The sequence below is a fragment of the Myiozetetes cayanensis genome, unplaced genomic scaffold (genome assembly GCF_022539395.1).
Source record: "Myiozetetes cayanensis isolate MyiCay16 unplaced genomic scaffold, myiCay2020 scf18, whole genome shotgun sequence".
Taxonomy (NCBI): Eukaryota; Metazoa; Chordata; class Aves; order Passeriformes; family Tyrannidae; genus Myiozetetes; species Myiozetetes cayanensis.
The window spans coordinates 15,817,481-15,832,375 of record NW_026087389.1 but is presented as its reverse complement, the minus strand read 5'-3'; the positions used below and the strand labels follow the sequence as shown (position 1 = coordinate 15,832,375).

Sequence of the window (14,895 nt, the reverse complement as noted above, 5' to 3'; positions counted from 1 at the left end):
TTCAACACCATTTCTTCAGAGGTTCTCGCAACAGACCAGGAAACTGCTTCTTTGGAGCTGAATACATTTGCTTGATGACAACACTTTTTGGAAAGGGTACCATGCCTCGTATTTAAAGTTTAAATGCAGCTTTTACCCTCAGAAATAAGGGGAAAGACCAATCACACTGTGAGGAAGAAGAAAATTCATCCTTTCCTGCATTCTTTGATGTTTTGTGAAGCCCTAGAGCCATACTGCAGGATTAAACTGCTCAGTCTAACCCAAACCAGCAATCCCCTCATATCCTGTTTGGCTACAGTCGTGTATTCCAGCCAAATGTCACAAAATATTATGAGCCTTTGGACCAGTGTCTGTAAAGATGAGGTCTTTGAAGGCTGAGTAAATAGGGAGGTGCTATAAAAACCTTGGGTGCAAGTCACTTCAAGCAAACAATTCTGCCAGAATGCCTCCATTATGTCTGGCACTTGCAGAGCTGGAGAGGACATTGCTTTATTAAACATTTGCAAATCTTAGTCATGCAAAATTCATAACTCACCCTAACCGTGCCAAGGTGACTTTTCACCTGCTTCCCCACATATTTTGTGAATAGTTGTGTGGTGGTGTTGAAGTAAGAAATTAGAAATCTTAGACATCACCCTACCAAGTGCTGAGCTCTCTGGCCACAGGACAAGAAAGCATTAATAAAGAAGTCTTGTTTCAAGGTGGGGGTAGAGACAAAACCCATTGTTATTGCTCCCATTCTGAAGAAAAAGCTCATGATGAGCTTGTTCTTGTCGTGCTTGGCATGACAAGAACAGCAGGACTCACTACCATTCACAGACTAAGGAGTATTTCTCAAAAACACATATTCAGGAAAGCATCCCTGTCTGTAACCTCACCTGTAGTCAATGCTTCCTTCATCTTGATAGCACAGAAAGGCTGTATCTGTTCTCCTTGATTCTGCACAGGCCCCAGCTCAAAGGAGTTGAAGGATATCCGTAAAAAGGGGGCCATTGCTCACAGCGATGCACAACCTAAGTGGAAAGAAAGAAAGAAAAATCATACAATAAGAGACCTGGTCTGAGACTTGTAAGAGAGTGACACACATTTCCCAGCAGCCACCAGAGCTTCTATTGAGGCTACAATCACATGGCTCCTATTCAAGCATTGCTTTCAGGTGGCAGTGTACTCATGCCTTGGAAGCATCCAGAGCTGGTGATCCAACCGTGAGCCTCCTTACCTGCACATACCAGGCAAAGAGAAGAGGGAGAGACAGAAAAAGCACCGGCACCACTGTGTCTCCTGTTTTAATGTGTCAGGAATCACCAAAATTAAAAACACCTGCAATTTCTCAGTCAGCAAACAAGTGTTTCACTACAGTCTTCCCTCATTCTAAAGAGCTTCTGAACTTAGAGCAATTTCAGTTTACAACTCACAGCACCTTCAGCAACAGTTGTCAATATTGTTTTGTGAAGCAAAAATTACTTATTCAAAAGGTAAGAGAAAACAGTCATTTGATAGCAAGGCAATGCTAGTACAATCAGAGAAGGAGGGATTAGGAGAAAAGAGTTAACAAGGTAACAGGAAGAGACGGCGAAAAAAAAATACAGACTTGAAACTGGGCTGAGCCGGCCTTTTGACGGTAGATTGTTAACCAGCTCAGTCAGGCAGCTCTGGGAAGAGCACTTCAAGCAATCCTGCCCATGCCAGCATTTTTTTAATGTACAGACATCGACCTGAGAAACAATTAACATTCCTCTTCTATCTCTTAAGGCCCATACAGTTATTTAGATAAAAGACTGAAATGAAGACTCTTTGCAGCAAACCAGCATTTGCACATCACACACTCTCCCCATGCGGAGACCATTTATAATAAATGGAAAACTTTTATGACCAACATTTATTGAGCTAGTTTTTATTAACTGACTGCTTCTCCACTTTCTTTTCTGTAAGACAGAGTTAGAAAACAGGTTTAGGATTACTTGGCACCACTGCTCATCCCCCTGAAGAACTGAAAGCCAGGACCGTAATTCACGTTCAGGCAGACGGTCACCCAGACTCACAATAAAGCACCAACCCTCCCACATTAATCTGCTGGTTATTGCAGCTCGGGGCACTGTTTGATGAGACTGGAGATTGAGATGATCTCACAAAGAAAGAAAAATAGACAGCTTTTGTAAAAATTAACAAACACCATCTGATAGCTCACTTTCACAAGCGCAACATAAGCATAATGCTCATCAAGAGCTGTAATGAGGAACATATTCCAGCTGCTCAAAGGGCCTCATGCTCAGTGTGTTCAGAACTACCCCCAAGTGAACAGCCAGCACCAAATCACATGTCATTACTACTCAACATGGATGTACAAGAAGCCAGATTTCATCCCTGTTCACCTCTGGGAAGCAGCTCTGAGATCCGATCGGGCCATAGGTAGCGACAGGCTGGGTAGGTCAGCGTGTAGCTCCCACTGGAAAGTTTATTTGACAGGATCACAGGATTGCAGGATAATTCTGGCTGGAAGGGACAGCCCAGCTAGAAGTCACAGTTTCCAGTAAGTCTGGGACTATACTAACAAAAAATTGGAAAACACTGACAAAGCTAAACTAACAATTACACTGAGTTCACTCAGCCCCTCTGACTCAAACCAACGTTAGTCCTGAAACAGAATACAAGGGTTTGCAACTTAGTTCTTTAACTCCAGATTAAGATACAATAGGAACAGGTACAATGCATATGCATTTTGAGTAATCCCACAACCTTTCTCATTTTTGATGGCCAAATACATGTGAAGGCCACATTTTCAACTCTGCTTCATAGTTTTGAATATGAGTATTTGTTGTATTCACTGTACTCAGCTTCAGTGCATCTCAAATGCTCGTTTCTCTCTCAGAAATGCTACACACAAGCAACTGAGCAGTTAGGAGAAAACAAACAGCTACCTGTTCTCACCAAGTTTCTCTACTCTTACAAATTATGCTTTTTTCACAGAGGTTGAGATCTTAAATGTCTGCATGCAAATTCTTACTATATGTCATAGACTCTACAGTGACAGAGGGAGGTTAAGCAAGAAAGGAGGGTTTGAATTTGCTCCTCAGATATATTTTCCAGCCCTTGTCTACGCTAAGATGCACAGTGAGATAGCTGACAAGTATCAGCTGCACTGCTGTAAACAAAAACATACCCCACTAAAACTGTTTTTGGCAGCGAAACTCGGTGAAAGAGATTCATTTTAATTCAACCAAGCTTCTCAAAATCCCTGCTGAATACACTCATCCAAAAGTGTTCTCACATTTGAAAAGCAAAAACATTGAAAGCAAATACATAAGCTTTGCTTGTTGCACTTTAGACAAGAGTCCCTCTCTCGTCTCCATGACTGTCACAGATGTGACAGCACAAGCACTGACTCTTGTTTTAAGAACTGTCAGGAACTGAAACTGCTATAAAACACCAGCTATGAATCAAGGGAGATTTTACAATCTACTCATACAATCTGCATTGCAGCTATGAGATATTAAAGCCAAACTGTTTTCCCTAAAGGGCCAGATTTTATCCAAACCAAATGGTGGAAAAACTGAGACCCGAGCTCCAAGAGCACTGCTATTCCAAATGACAGGTTTGGTATCTCAAACAGTTTCAAAGCCACATGCTATCTGAAAAAAAAAAAATAAGGGAAAAATCTTCCAGTAACATTACTCTATATGAGGTACATGGTGGTGGCCACACTGGTTCAGAGCACACCATGGGATGCTGTCCAGCACAATGTTCATTTTATCAAGGATCCCTGATCTGCTCTATTGCAAACTCTAACCAATGTTCTGCATTCTGGGATAGATTCTATCAAATCCACAGTGCTTTCCATGCAGCTCTAAAATTGAGAGCTTTCTACTATTTAATATGGAAAGGAAACCAACAGTGTTACTATCAGCTACACAGGGAGGGGGGAAAATGGAAACATCTTCACATTATCAAATGTCAACATCTGCTGGATGAACAAATGCTCAGTTTTCACACGGATGTAACACACAGTTTTAAAGGCATCTTCAAAGCAAATTAAAATCTTAAATATTCCAAGGAGAATTTTATCAAGATTTGTTAGCTCAAGATTCGCATTAGATTAAAATTCTTCTCCACGCAGACTGAAGGGACAAGGGGTAAATTCTGTAATTTCTCTCCCTTCAGTAGTGCCCAGCAGCAATCAGGGACTTGCTCTGTAACCCAAGGCAGCACTTGCCAGGGTTCCTTTGTTGCTGTAATTCTGCCTTGTTATAAACAGAGAGGGCAAACCAGCTCTAAGGCGACTCAGAAACAAAGACACGGTTGTTACTGTTACACAAAGCGGGAAGTAACATCAAAGCAGTGGATCATCTGCAGGAAAAACAGTGGATCATCTGGAGGAAATGCTGATACTGGTTGACAACAGAGCACTGAAGAGACGAAAAAACTAATGGGCACAAGCAGAGCATGGACTGTTCCATCATTGATATGGACCGTATATCCAAGAGAAAGACAACCGAGAAAGCTCCCCTGCTGATTTGTGCCTCTGATTTCTTTGCAGGAGTCTGTAAAACGTTTTGCAAACAGATATAAAGCTGCACACACATCATGGCTTTTCCATGCTGTCTCACAGAACTGCTCTGGCTGGCATGGAATGCCTGCTTAGCTCCCTCTGAGGCTGCTTCCAAGGCCACACAACTGCTTTGGGAAACACCAGCACTGGTAGGCAGCACCTCATATGGCTGACCAGTTGGTGTTCTTCCCTGAAAACAGGCAGCAGTAATATTTTTAAGATGCAAAAGGATAGATTATTTCCAACTTGCAGGTACCCTTTTTTTCCACAAGGGTTTCCTGTCCTCCATTCTGACAATGGACAAGGTGCTCAAGAAAGACAGCAATGATTTACTGCCCAACTTACTGCCCCCACAGCACTTCCAAAAACAAGCACAAAGTCATCCTTCCTCTTTCTCTACAGCCTACAAAGGTGATGATGCTACTTTCATGGCAATAATACAAAAAAGACTGCAAATAGTGATGTTGGAAGAGTGATTATCATCCTTCACCCGTGCACACAGTGTTTTTATTGTTCCCAGGTGTGCCAACCCACACTCCCTTCACATGTCTTCTTTCAGTTGATGATCCAAGAGAGAAAAACAATACTTGTCCTGCAGGATAATTCACTGAACTGGAGTAACAATGAGTCTACACTGTCTACACTGCACATCTATGATTAGTCTACAGAGACTTTTAGCAGGTTCTGTTAAAATCCCTGGTCTCTACTTGATGCTCTGTAGGTAGAAGTCAATCTAAAAATGACATCAGTTTAAAACAAGCTTATTATATTTGCTGTTATCAACTGTGTCAAAAAGATCCATGGCAGCATTCTTCACCAGCTGGACTTCCCCAGGCACTACTGCTACCCAAGTAAACCCTGGAAAACATATCCAACCTCAGATCACTGCACATCATGATGCTGAACACTCACAGCTGCCAGAGATGGCAAAAACACATTATCTGTAGGTGCTGCTTTGAAAGTTTAAATTCCACAGAAGGACTTGAAAAGTGCTCTCTACAAAACAGGGCTTAACTCACCTGGTGCATGGAGGTCCCTGCAAGAAAAAGAGGGTTCTCCAGAAAGTATTGTCCTTGCAGCAGCATCACTCATGCTTTTGTTTAGGTTTAGCCATTAAAGTGCAACAGTCTCCTGTGAATGGTTTAATTTACTCCAGTTATTAACTGGACTAATCTGTCTATGGCATTCCAGAATGGTAATGAAGCTTCTCAGCAACAGTTTTAATAAACTACCTTATGGAGAATATTTTACAAACAAAATTAAAATAAACCTTAAAATTAGAATTGTAGGACTATGCAGTTATGAAAGCAAAATATATCCATTAGGTAATATTTTTTAAAAGTGCAGTTATCTTCAGGAAGTCAAGGATGAAAAGAGCAGCTTTAAAACAATCCAATCAACTACAGTTTCCACAGTAACATTTCTTAAACAGTGAAAATTCTAAAAATTTTAACACCAAAATTCAACTTACTTGCTGTTAAACTTACTGCAAATGATTTCTTTTTGGTTCATAATTTCAAAATGACAATTCTTTACACTAAATTCTAGTGTAAATTGTGCAAGTTTTGGAGTTTACTTCATCTCTTTTTTTTTTTTTCTCTCTCAAGTAATACAAGTCCTAAGCCTAACTTGGAAAAAATGTAGTTACCATTTCCTTCCCTCCCTCCCCCAAGTATTTTCTTTCAGATACTTCTGCTTTTGTTGGGTTAGGCCAAGGCCAGAAACAGAAACAATTACATAATAAAATCTGTCACTGTGTTGCAACAGTCTGGAGAAGAATCCATCTAGATAAGCCATGCAGCAAGAGAAGTTCCTTGGTTTCATCCCACTTGTCCAGCAGCACAGATAACTCCAAGTTTCCACACTTTTGTTGCATATTCAGCAGTCCCCAAACTGCCCAGTTTTGTGGCTGCTGTCTGAATTGCTGGTATTGCCCCAACACTCTCAAGGCCGAAAGAAATTACTGATACTTTCCCTTATCATTACAACGAGAAACATTTCCAAAATACGAGCTCCAGAAGCCTTTATTTGAACAGGCCAATTCTTTCAATCCTGGTAGTGCAAACTCCCAGGAAGCTCGAGGGGAAAGCAGATTGCAGGCAGGAGAGAGCTAAAGCAGACCTGATTTTGTGGGGGTTTTTATTTGATCACAGGATAACATACAACCAGCTCAGCAACAACAGTTGACTGTCCTTAAAAGTGGTTTCAGGTGCATTGAGGGAGACAAATCTGAGTTTTACACTAAAAGATCAGTAAGTTGAGGAAATTTGAGACTCTGAAGTAGGCAGCAGGACAGGCTGTCACACAGCATATGCTGCAAGATAAAAAAAGCATTTTACACTGAACGTCCCTTTTTTTTTTTTTCAGAAGGGGAAAAAGAACATTTGGAGCAACACAGTTGGCTTTTCCAATATTCCACAACCACTGCTTGGTGGGGAGAAGGGGGAAGTACTGTCAGATGTTTTTTCTTTAGGAGTGCATAAGAAATAGCCATTAAAGTATTTATTTTTTTTAAAGTCCCGAGTTCTCCTTTCTCTGTGAACACACAGGACTAAACATGATAATAATGATAATACTGTGAGCTGCTGTTTGTCACCATTGCAAAAATCAAGCTTGAAACAAAAGTACAAATGAATCCTCTTCATAAACTTCAAACCCAAATATCCAACATTAAAAACATCCAAGAGAGGAAACACTGTCTGGAGCCCAAAGACTTTGTTAATTATTTCTGATAGCGCAAGTGATATCATTTGTTAAAAAGCAGCTGCAACAACATGAAGGCTTAATACAACAGGGCTGGCTGGCCAGATCCTTATGGACCTTTAGGTAAGTGAAGTATTAATTAATATCAAATTACACTATGAAGTGGGAGAATGTCCAAAATCCTTAGATAGGAGGCAAACTGTGGTTTTTCTCTATCCATGCATGATTTAAGCATAATTAGGATGCCTTTTTTTTTCTCTTTGACATGGGGAGTTAAGTAGAGGTTGAGGTGGTTTTTTTCTGCAATTAAATAACACAATCCCTTCTGAGTGAGGTTGAAAAAACCTATTAGGTGAAAGCTACACCTCTATTCCACTACAACAATACACCTCATAGCCAAGCCATACTCTTTGTTCCTAAGGAGGGCACTGGAAGTCTGCTGAGTCTGAGCCCCTGACCAGCTCTCAGCTCCCACTTCCTCAACAATGGCCAGGAAATTTGCCAGTATTTAGTCAGCATGACTAAATTGCAAAACTGTACATCAAGTTTATCACATGAATACGAGCTCTCCAAAGGCAGCAAGCCATCCTGCAAAAGCTTTGCTCTTAATAATCACTACACTAGGTAAGCTGAGCTACTCACAGCTTTCAGAAGTACCAAATCAGAGGAGAAGAGCCAAAGAAAATGCAATATTTTGTACAGTAACTGCTTAGGTACCACCGTAATCAAAAGGACAGGGATCCACATTCAGGCATATTCCAGTAATATCCTTTAACAGAGGAGTTACACAGCAAGCTCATCCTCCACCTTTTTATCTAGGATTCATTATAATGTTTTCCAGCCTTTCAGTACCTAAAGAGGCTCCAAGAGAGCTGGAGAGGGACTTGGACAAGGGTCTGGAGTGACAGGACAAAGGGGATTGGCTTCCCACTGACAGAGGGCAAGGTTAGGTTGGAGATTAGGAAGAGGGTGGGGAGGCCCTGGCACAGGTTACCCAGAGAAGCTGTGGCTGCCCCGTCCCTGGAAGTGTCCAAGGTCAGGCTGGACAGAGCTCTGAGCAACCTGGTCTGGTGGAAGGTGTCCCTACCCACGGGAGGGGGCTTGGAACTTGATGATCTTTATAAGGTCCCTTCCAACACAAACACTTCTAGAATTCCACAATTTTCTTCTCAATTATAAGCTTCCCAGAAATTGAGAATATATTTCCCAGAAAGAATAATAGAAAATGCCAACAACATATTAGCAAACCTAACAGAAAACACTGCATTTTTCTTCAAAATCCTAGAGGGGTTTTGTGCGGGTTCTTGTGTTGGGTTTTTGTCTTTTTTTTATTTTATATTTTCCACTGAATTCTCTTCACACTGAAAAAGCTAAATGTCATAAAGACAGTATGGTAATCACAGCTTAAGAAAAAAAGAGAGATTTGTAATGTGTCTTATTTTAAATGTACTGGGTTAATGTCTCTATATAAACCATGAAGAGGCAAAAAAATGAAAATAGATAAACTGGACATTCAACAGAAATATAAAAAAAATGCCTTCTAAAACATTCCAGTAAGAAAATAATTTTACTTTGCACTTTTGAAAACATCAGCAGATTATGCAGTCTAAGTGCCTCTCAAAGAGCACAAGCCTCTAAGCCAGAAATTTATACTACTGCCAGCACCATGACCTAATCCTCCAAGTATCTGGAAAACTAGAATATTCATTAGCTGAGAGAACTATATCATCATTCATACACGCTGGAAATCTGCTGCTCAGATAACCCCATCAGAGGGAACACAATTCCATCCATCCAAGCCTTTCGATCGAGGCTTTCCAACTAAAATTTTTGCTCATTAACTGTGTATCAAGTTGTAGGAGTAGATCCAGTCCACCCTCCTGACTCCATCTGGCATTCCTGGGGTTGTTTGGTTTGGTTTTTTGCGATGCTGTTTGACCCTGGGGAACCACAAACGTGCTCAGTCACTTCAGTCAGACACCTCAGGCTCAGAGAGCTGGAGAAGAGAAGGTTGTGTGGAGACCTCACAGCACCTTCCAGTATGTGAAGGGGCCCTACAGGGAAGCTGGAGAAGGGACTGCAAGTGATAGGACAAGGAGCAGTGGGTTCACACTGAAAGAGGGGATATTCAGGTTGGATACACAGAAGAAATTCTTCCCTGTGAGGGTGGGGAGGCCCTGGCACAGGTTACACAGAGAAGCTGTGGATGTCCCATCCCTGGAAGTGTCCAAGGCCAGGTTGGACAGGACTTGGAGCAACCTGGAAGGTGATCTCTGTCCATGGCAAGGGGGTTGGAGCTAGAGGACATTTAAAGTCCTTTCCAACCCAAAACATTCTATTATTTTAACATAGGTCAAATCTGACTTCCTGAGCATGATGCTCCTTTTCGGTACTTAAAGGCTTCTCAGGGTAGGTAGAAATCATCCTTTTATCCTTTTGTTTGTTTGTCTTGTTTGTTTTTCATTACCAGGAATGTGAAGGCCAAAACCCGTAAGAGAAAGGTAAATAACTGATATAAGTCAACTTCATCAAGACTTTTTCTATGGTTCATTAACTGAAGATAAACAGTGAATTCATAGATAGTTACACGCATCACTACCTGTGAAAGCATCTCTCACTTTTGAAACAAAGAGAGAAAATAAGCACAACTGAGATCCACTGAGGGTTGTACAGGATGATGCTAAATAATGAATGGCCACAAGGATTGATAAGGAGAAATTGGAAAAAAAGAAACATAACCAAAATTCATTTTTAATTAAAACAGCATTTGCTCCTGGTGTAATTTCAAAGTTCAGGCTTAGACTGTCAAAAACATAAGAAATTGGAGAATCATTTAAAAATGAGACATTTGGTTTTCATATGCAAAACACCCCCCACACAGGGTAATATAAACCAATACCCAAGAACTTCACTTTGCAACACTGTGAGTCAGCATCTGTTTTGTTACTTTATTGTTGTGATTGCACTAATGAAAACGCTGCTAAACAAGACAAAACTTCACTATTTGTCCCAAAAAAATATTTTCAGGAAAACATATGCAACGAACTTGCCAGGGTACCTTTAGATTACCCAAAAAGTAACTGAACACAAACTCTTTGATTACAGCTGTACTCTTGTGTTCCAGTTAATCCATGGAAGCAACAGAGTGTTCAATGACTTTCCTACAGACAAGCTTTCCTGGCTCATTATGGCCTCTCACTTTCTCCATCGCTAAATGGATAAATGAGTTAAAGTCTTGGTCATTTTCCCTGCATCTTCCAATTATTTCTGACTTTTGCTGCACATATTTCTTCTGCCATCAAAGCGCTTTTCTTTTTACAACAATTTTGATAGCAATTTTTCAAAATCACAAGCTGCTAGCATTGAATAGTACCTTGAGTATCCTGTCCTGGTTGGGAAGCACATCATTAGGAGAAGTCATTGCTGTTAGGTCATTCAGTTTAAAAGGAAGGTGCATGGCTGCTACTGGCACAGAAAAACTCAAGAGGAAAACCAAACAGCTGTTAACTCCAGTTCTCCCAAGGCAAGAGCACACACCTCGGGCACAAAGCTCTTCCCAGTCTTTCCAGTGCAATCCCAGCTTTAAAGGGGACAGGAAGGGAACAGACTGCAAGTACAGGAGCGAAGCCCACAGGAAAATGCTCCCTGTAGTTCCAAATGCAAAGTTTCCCACTTCCAGTTACAGAAGATCCCTTTCTTAACTCTCAGCATGGAAAGACTGCATGTCCCCAGGCAGCTGAGTGGGAAATTCTCTTTCCACATGGTGTAACTTGTTTGAGTAGATCTACCCTTAATAGTCTGCCCAGTCCTGCCTCCAGATCTTTCCTCTGTGTATCAGTGCTATCCACACTCTTTGATTCTTTCCCTCTTTGAATGCCAAGAGGCTCTTTCATGCTGTTTACTATGCAGCTTGCCTAATCACAGCTTGCTGAATTATAATTACCCTGGTATTTTGTGCACCTGAAATACCTTTCACTTCCAGCAGTGCCATGTCCTCTGTCTCACACATCCACACAGCTCAAATGAGCAAGGACTGAGTGCTGGCAAGGAGCTCTCCTGGTATTTACAACAAGCCACATCCCCAGCACAAGTTAGCCCAAAAAATTCCTTTCTTCCTCATGGTTTACAGAACTCAGCACTCCCCAGGCCACAGGATGCTGGTTTTTCCCCCACTGGTCTGGATATTTGCTTCCACTACAGCAGTTTATGTACATAAATCCTGTTCTAATACAGCTTTTTCCATGTTAGCAATTACTGCTGAACCCACAGACATATTCTGTGACCAACACTGAGAGGCAATTCACACAAATAGGAAGAGGTAAATAGATGCCCATAACCCACTTCTTATGAAAAGTTAGTCCACATCTTGGATAATTTGAGAGTCTCCAGTACTGAGTAAACAGAAGTTAAATCAACTTTGGTCCAATGAATTTCAACTCTGTGGGAAAGAGCTGCATTTCCAGCCTTTAATAGACGACCCCATTCTGCCTCTGTGGGACTATTAAAAAGAAAAAAAAAATTTACTCAGACCTGAAGTACAGCTATACTGAAAAATGTATCTACTTGCATTGTGAAGAGCCTTAATTAGAAAGTAGTCTGGTAAATATAAATTTTATGCTCCTGTAATATACCTCCTTGTCCAAGATGCAGTTTTGCAAGTAGAGCACTAGTGTTTTCTTAACTGCTTTAAAACCAAATCTGCTTCTGAAAATAAAGCTGTGAAACTTCTATCTGACAGAAAACGTAAGAATTATAAAAGTCAGCACTTAAAATTCACCCGAGATGTCAAAGGAGAAAAGAACCTCATGATTCTCTTGCAGCTGCCAGTGCCCTCTGTTCATCTAAGATGTGCACTGAGAAACTGTATCTGGTGAGATGTGCAAATACATATGATACACCCAAAGATCTGAGGGCCTGAGGTAGAAGAGTTTAAATCTCTAGTCATTTCAGACTTTGTTAAATTTTCCCTTGTTGCTGCCTCTGAAAGACTCAGATATGGCAAGTAACAAATACTCCAAGTATTTAGTACTGTTCTGGAGCAATTATGCACAGTGTAGACACTGCCCAAGAAATATTCTTCAGCCACCTTGAAAGTAGATCTGAGATGTCCTTGAGTTTTACTTTAAATCTCTGAACACAAAATGAAAGTAGAAGCGTTTTAAGCATTAATCTGCATTATTGCATAATACAAAAGCACTTCAGGAGACTCAAACAGTACTGGGGTAGAGCTGTTTCCACAGTCACTGTTTGTAACTTCCAACACCATGTTGAAATTTAGGACAAGCAAGTACAATAAACTCTGCCTACAGAAGAGAAAACACTGCTCAGTTTGGTTTTTCTTGTCGGTAAATATTTTGCCTGTCTTGCTTAATTCAGAATAAACTTTCAGTGTGCTATACAATGGAAACATTAATTTCTGTTCCCCAAACAGAAATTGGTGGGATTCTCTAAACAATTTACAGGAGCGACTTGAAAAGACAGTTAAAATGTTTCCAGCATCTTCTAGTGCAGTTACATGAGCTACACAAAGAAACAGTGATCCCAGGCACTTGTGAGGAGTCCAGTGGAACACAGCATTGCATTTATGATCTTGGAATGAGAGAGTCAAAAGAATAAGGTTCAGGCTTGTGACACATTTACTGCTGACCTCTACCATGCCTCTGTTCCCTTTTATTGTCACCACCTACCTACTAGAAAGTGAATATGACCGAATGGTTAGAGACAGGCTTGTCTAACAGTAGCAAGACATCATCATATCTAAGGATTATACTCCAAAGTCTTAAAAGTTTTACTATTTCTTTCAAAAACAATCAACAGGAAGAGTCAATATTGTACTTTAAGCAAGGTGTCAGGATGGCCAGTTACAGGTTCCTAAGAGCAATTCTACCCACTTCTGAGGCAATGCATTACTGAACTCAGAACTTTTCATCCTGTCCCCCACAGCAAGGGGAATCTGTCTTCCTGTAATTTTGGGAAGATGCATTACGCATGCACGGTAATTAATTTGCTTCCAGGAGCAGACAGGGGAGAAGGCTCTTAGGATTCCTCCTTGATATGAGTCATTCTCGTGGAAACTCCCAGCTTCCTCAATTACTCACAAACCAAGGACCAAGAGTGCTGAGTAAGTGCACAGCTCAGAACTGCACAGCCAGGTAATCTGCCATTCCAAATACTTATTAAAGCATCACACTTATTAAAGCTCTCTTTCAAAGTCCTTTTTCCAATCTGAAACAAAATCACCAAACTTAATATCCAAGGGACATCTCAGTGAGTCTGTAGACTGTCTACTCACCTTTGAGATATGTATTTATAAAATTATAAGAATAATTGACTTATTTTTCCCCAAAAGTTTTTCCTTTCAAGGGCCCTGCAACAAGTGGGATGTTGGACTCAACCAAAAGGACAGCCTGTTGAAGAGCTGAAGGGTAGATGAACATAACTCTCAAATAAGAAACAACAGCATTCTTTCAGGTTTCAATATTCATTGGACACACTACAAACGATGACTGAAACCTCATTTCACACCCAAAAATAAAAAAAGGATGAGGAGAGATTAGATTAAACAGCAGCAAGTGGTGATTTCTGCTACTACAGGGAGAGGTGTTAGTAACCATGAATGTAGAAAAGGTCCCAAGCTGAACTGTGCTGTTTTGCTTTGAATTTGATCTTGAATGCACTCTGATCCCAAGAAATCCCTTAACTTCTCTGTTCCTTAGTTTGCTCTAATAAAACAATATATATGTACCTGACAAAGTGCTTTAATTATGAAGACTGATGACACAAACTGTAATATTAGAAACAGAATTTGTCAACACCAGCTCCCAACTTAATTTTGAACAAATGGCCCGTGTTTACAAATGAAAGCAAGATTACTTGGGTTGAACTAATCCTACAAAAACCAGACACAAGAGAGAAGCTGTATCTTAAAATCTAGATTGTCAATCACAGCTGTGTCTGCAGAACAACCACCACAAGTCATCTAACTGGTGGAGGAATGGCACACAGAGAGCAGTAACCTCTGGAGGTTTTGTGGCATTAACCAGCTGTCAAAATACAGCTCAGCTCCATGGGAACACACCAAACACTCCCAGACACTCTGCCTGTGAGTTTACAAACACTCCATAAATAATGCTTAAGCATCTAGCAGGAGAGACACTCAAACATGACACTGAGGGCCAACCGTGTGTGCAATGCAAAATATGACCAAAGCTCACCAAAGAGAAATAACCAGAGCTCCTGAAGAACTCAGGGTTGTTTCCCCATAGGTATCTAAGAGGTGAAATGAATGTTTTGGACCACAACGTTGTGCAGAGAGGTCAGTAAAAGCCAACCCTTAGTGCAAAGAGAAGAGATGTAGATGTGGAACAAACAACTCAGAAAAGCTCCAAAGTGTCCAGAGTTTAGAGAACTGCATCCCTTTGCCTAAAAAGAGGATGGGAGAGGAAGATGGAGAGGAACTTTAAAATTATTCCTTTAGTTGAAAGCTTTCACCTATGTATTAATCATCCATGGGACAGACCTTGATGGCCTGGATTTGGGGATACAGAGAGCACATAAAAGTTCTTACCTCTTTCAGAAAATTAGCAGTTTGCAGATACAGAGTTCTGGATTATGAGAGATTTTAGTCTGCTTGTGGTTTTGGTTTT

The 14,895-nt window shown here is 40.8% G+C and overlaps 1 protein-coding gene across 2 annotated transcripts in view; it reads right to left on the bottom strand.

Moving 5' to 3' along the window:
• Nucleotides 1-14,895, bottom strand: part of PRKCD (protein kinase C delta) — a 59,225-nt gene that overhangs the window by 26,097 nt on the left and 18,233 nt on the right. For both annotated transcript variants that reach the window (XM_050312757.1, XM_050312758.1), the window contains one exon: nucleotides 879-1,013. In XM_050312757.1, coding sequence (XP_050168714.1) covers nucleotides 879-993 — 115 coding nt within the window. In that variant the 5' untranslated portion in view covers nucleotides 994-1,013. Of the gene's footprint in view, nucleotides 1-878; nucleotides 1,014-14,895 lie in introns of those variants that run through there.